This window comes from Odontomachus brunneus, unplaced genomic scaffold (genome assembly GCF_010583005.1).
Source record: "Odontomachus brunneus isolate Ranch 3 - 2012 unplaced genomic scaffold, Obru_v1 Obru_scaffold_046, whole genome shotgun sequence".
Classification (NCBI taxonomy): domain Eukaryota; kingdom Metazoa; phylum Arthropoda; class Insecta; order Hymenoptera; family Formicidae; genus Odontomachus; species Odontomachus brunneus.
This window is the reverse complement of record NW_022639496.1, coordinates 497,961-499,368: the sequence shown is the minus strand read 5'-3', so window position 1 is coordinate 499,368 and position 1,408 is coordinate 497,961. Positions and strand designations below refer to the sequence as shown.

Sequence of the window (1,408 nt, the reverse complement as noted above, 5' to 3'; positions counted from 1 at the left end):
ATTAGATGGAACTTGAAGTGTCTCACGCGAGATTTCGATCGATAGTAAATTCTTTGTTATTTTTGGTACGATGAGACAATGTACGCTAAAGCGAAAATTCGATTGACACGATTGCAAAACAATATCGCATACTTGATGTATTTGATTCGTGAGTTCATTTACACCCGTAATGATTTCCGAAGATTGATTTCGTCTAACTCCGATCTTATTACACGCTGAGCTAGTGACAAGATGCGCTTCACTTACGCTGTCCAAAAGTATACGACATGGTACATTCGAACCGTTAGGCAGTATCGCGTAAACTCTCGCTGTTGCTATAATCACGTGATGTTTCGCTAGCGCATTCGCCGACAAATGTATTGCTACCTGATCGTTATTCTCATTGTTGGCATTGGACATCGATGGGGTCTCAACACTCTCCTTGGTAGGCTTCTCTTTCATGTTCAATGGCAGGTGACATAGAGTGTTGTGTCTACCCGAGCATTCACGGCAAGATCCCATTTTACATGACTTGACGTAATGGTCATTACGTAAACAATTTAGGCAAAGTTTAAGGCGGCGAACTTCCTTGATACGTTCGTCGACTGGCATTGCGATGAATTTCTTACAATGGTATAAGAAATGTTCCCCCTTACACAGAAAACACTTGTTGGTATTTGTCAGCATCGTAAGCGACGCTGCCTTGTGGTCTCAAACTGGCTTCTGGTTTCGCTGCCTAGAGCCAGACTTGTAGACCTCATCATTCGATTGCGCAACGTCTCTATGGCTTTCTCTCGCTTCAAGACGTTCCAATGTTTGATATCGTTTCTGCAAGAAATTGATTACATTTTCTAATACTAGGGCATTAGTGTTACCTTCCTGCTCCCAGGCACGTAGGGATACGGCATCTAATTTAGTTTCCATCATATGTACAATAAGTTCGTCCCACGAGTCAGTCGGTAACTCCATTGCCTTTAGAACTCGTAAATGTTTCATCGTGTAATCGATCAACTCTCGTATGGCAGTTGCTGATTCCCTTTTAACGATTGGCATTCTAAAAAGACATTCGATATGCTTCTTCTTTATTGCACGTGGATCGTCGTATCGCTTCTGTAGTAGTTCCCACGCTATAGTGTAGTTGTCCGCGGTTAACTCTATAGAATCGATCACCCTTGCTGCATCACTTGTTAGCGATGTAGCAAGATATTGGAATTTTTGTACTGGTAATATATCTCTCTTGTCGTTAATGAGCGAACGAAATGTATCCGCAAATCGCTTCCATTCTTCGGGACGCCCGTCAAACGTAGGTAGTTGTACGGGTGGCAGCTTGACTCCCGAAGTTCGATTCGCGACGCCATCTGTGCCTGCGATCCGCGACAGCAGCTCGGTCTGTTGCTCTATCGCTCTAGCTATGGCATCATTATTATCG

The 1,408-nt window shown here is 43.5% G+C and overlaps 1 protein-coding gene across 1 annotated transcript in view; it reads right to left on the bottom strand.

Annotated features, from left to right (window-relative positions):
- Positions 1-501, bottom strand: part of LOC116844765 — a 4,023-nt gene extending 3,522 nt beyond the window's left edge. The window contains exon 1 of the mRNA XM_032816776.1: positions 133-501. Coding sequence (XP_032672667.1) covers positions 133-501 — 369 coding nt within the window. The remainder of the gene's footprint in view (positions 1-132) is intronic.
- Between the last annotated feature and the right edge of the window lie 907 nt (positions 502-1,408).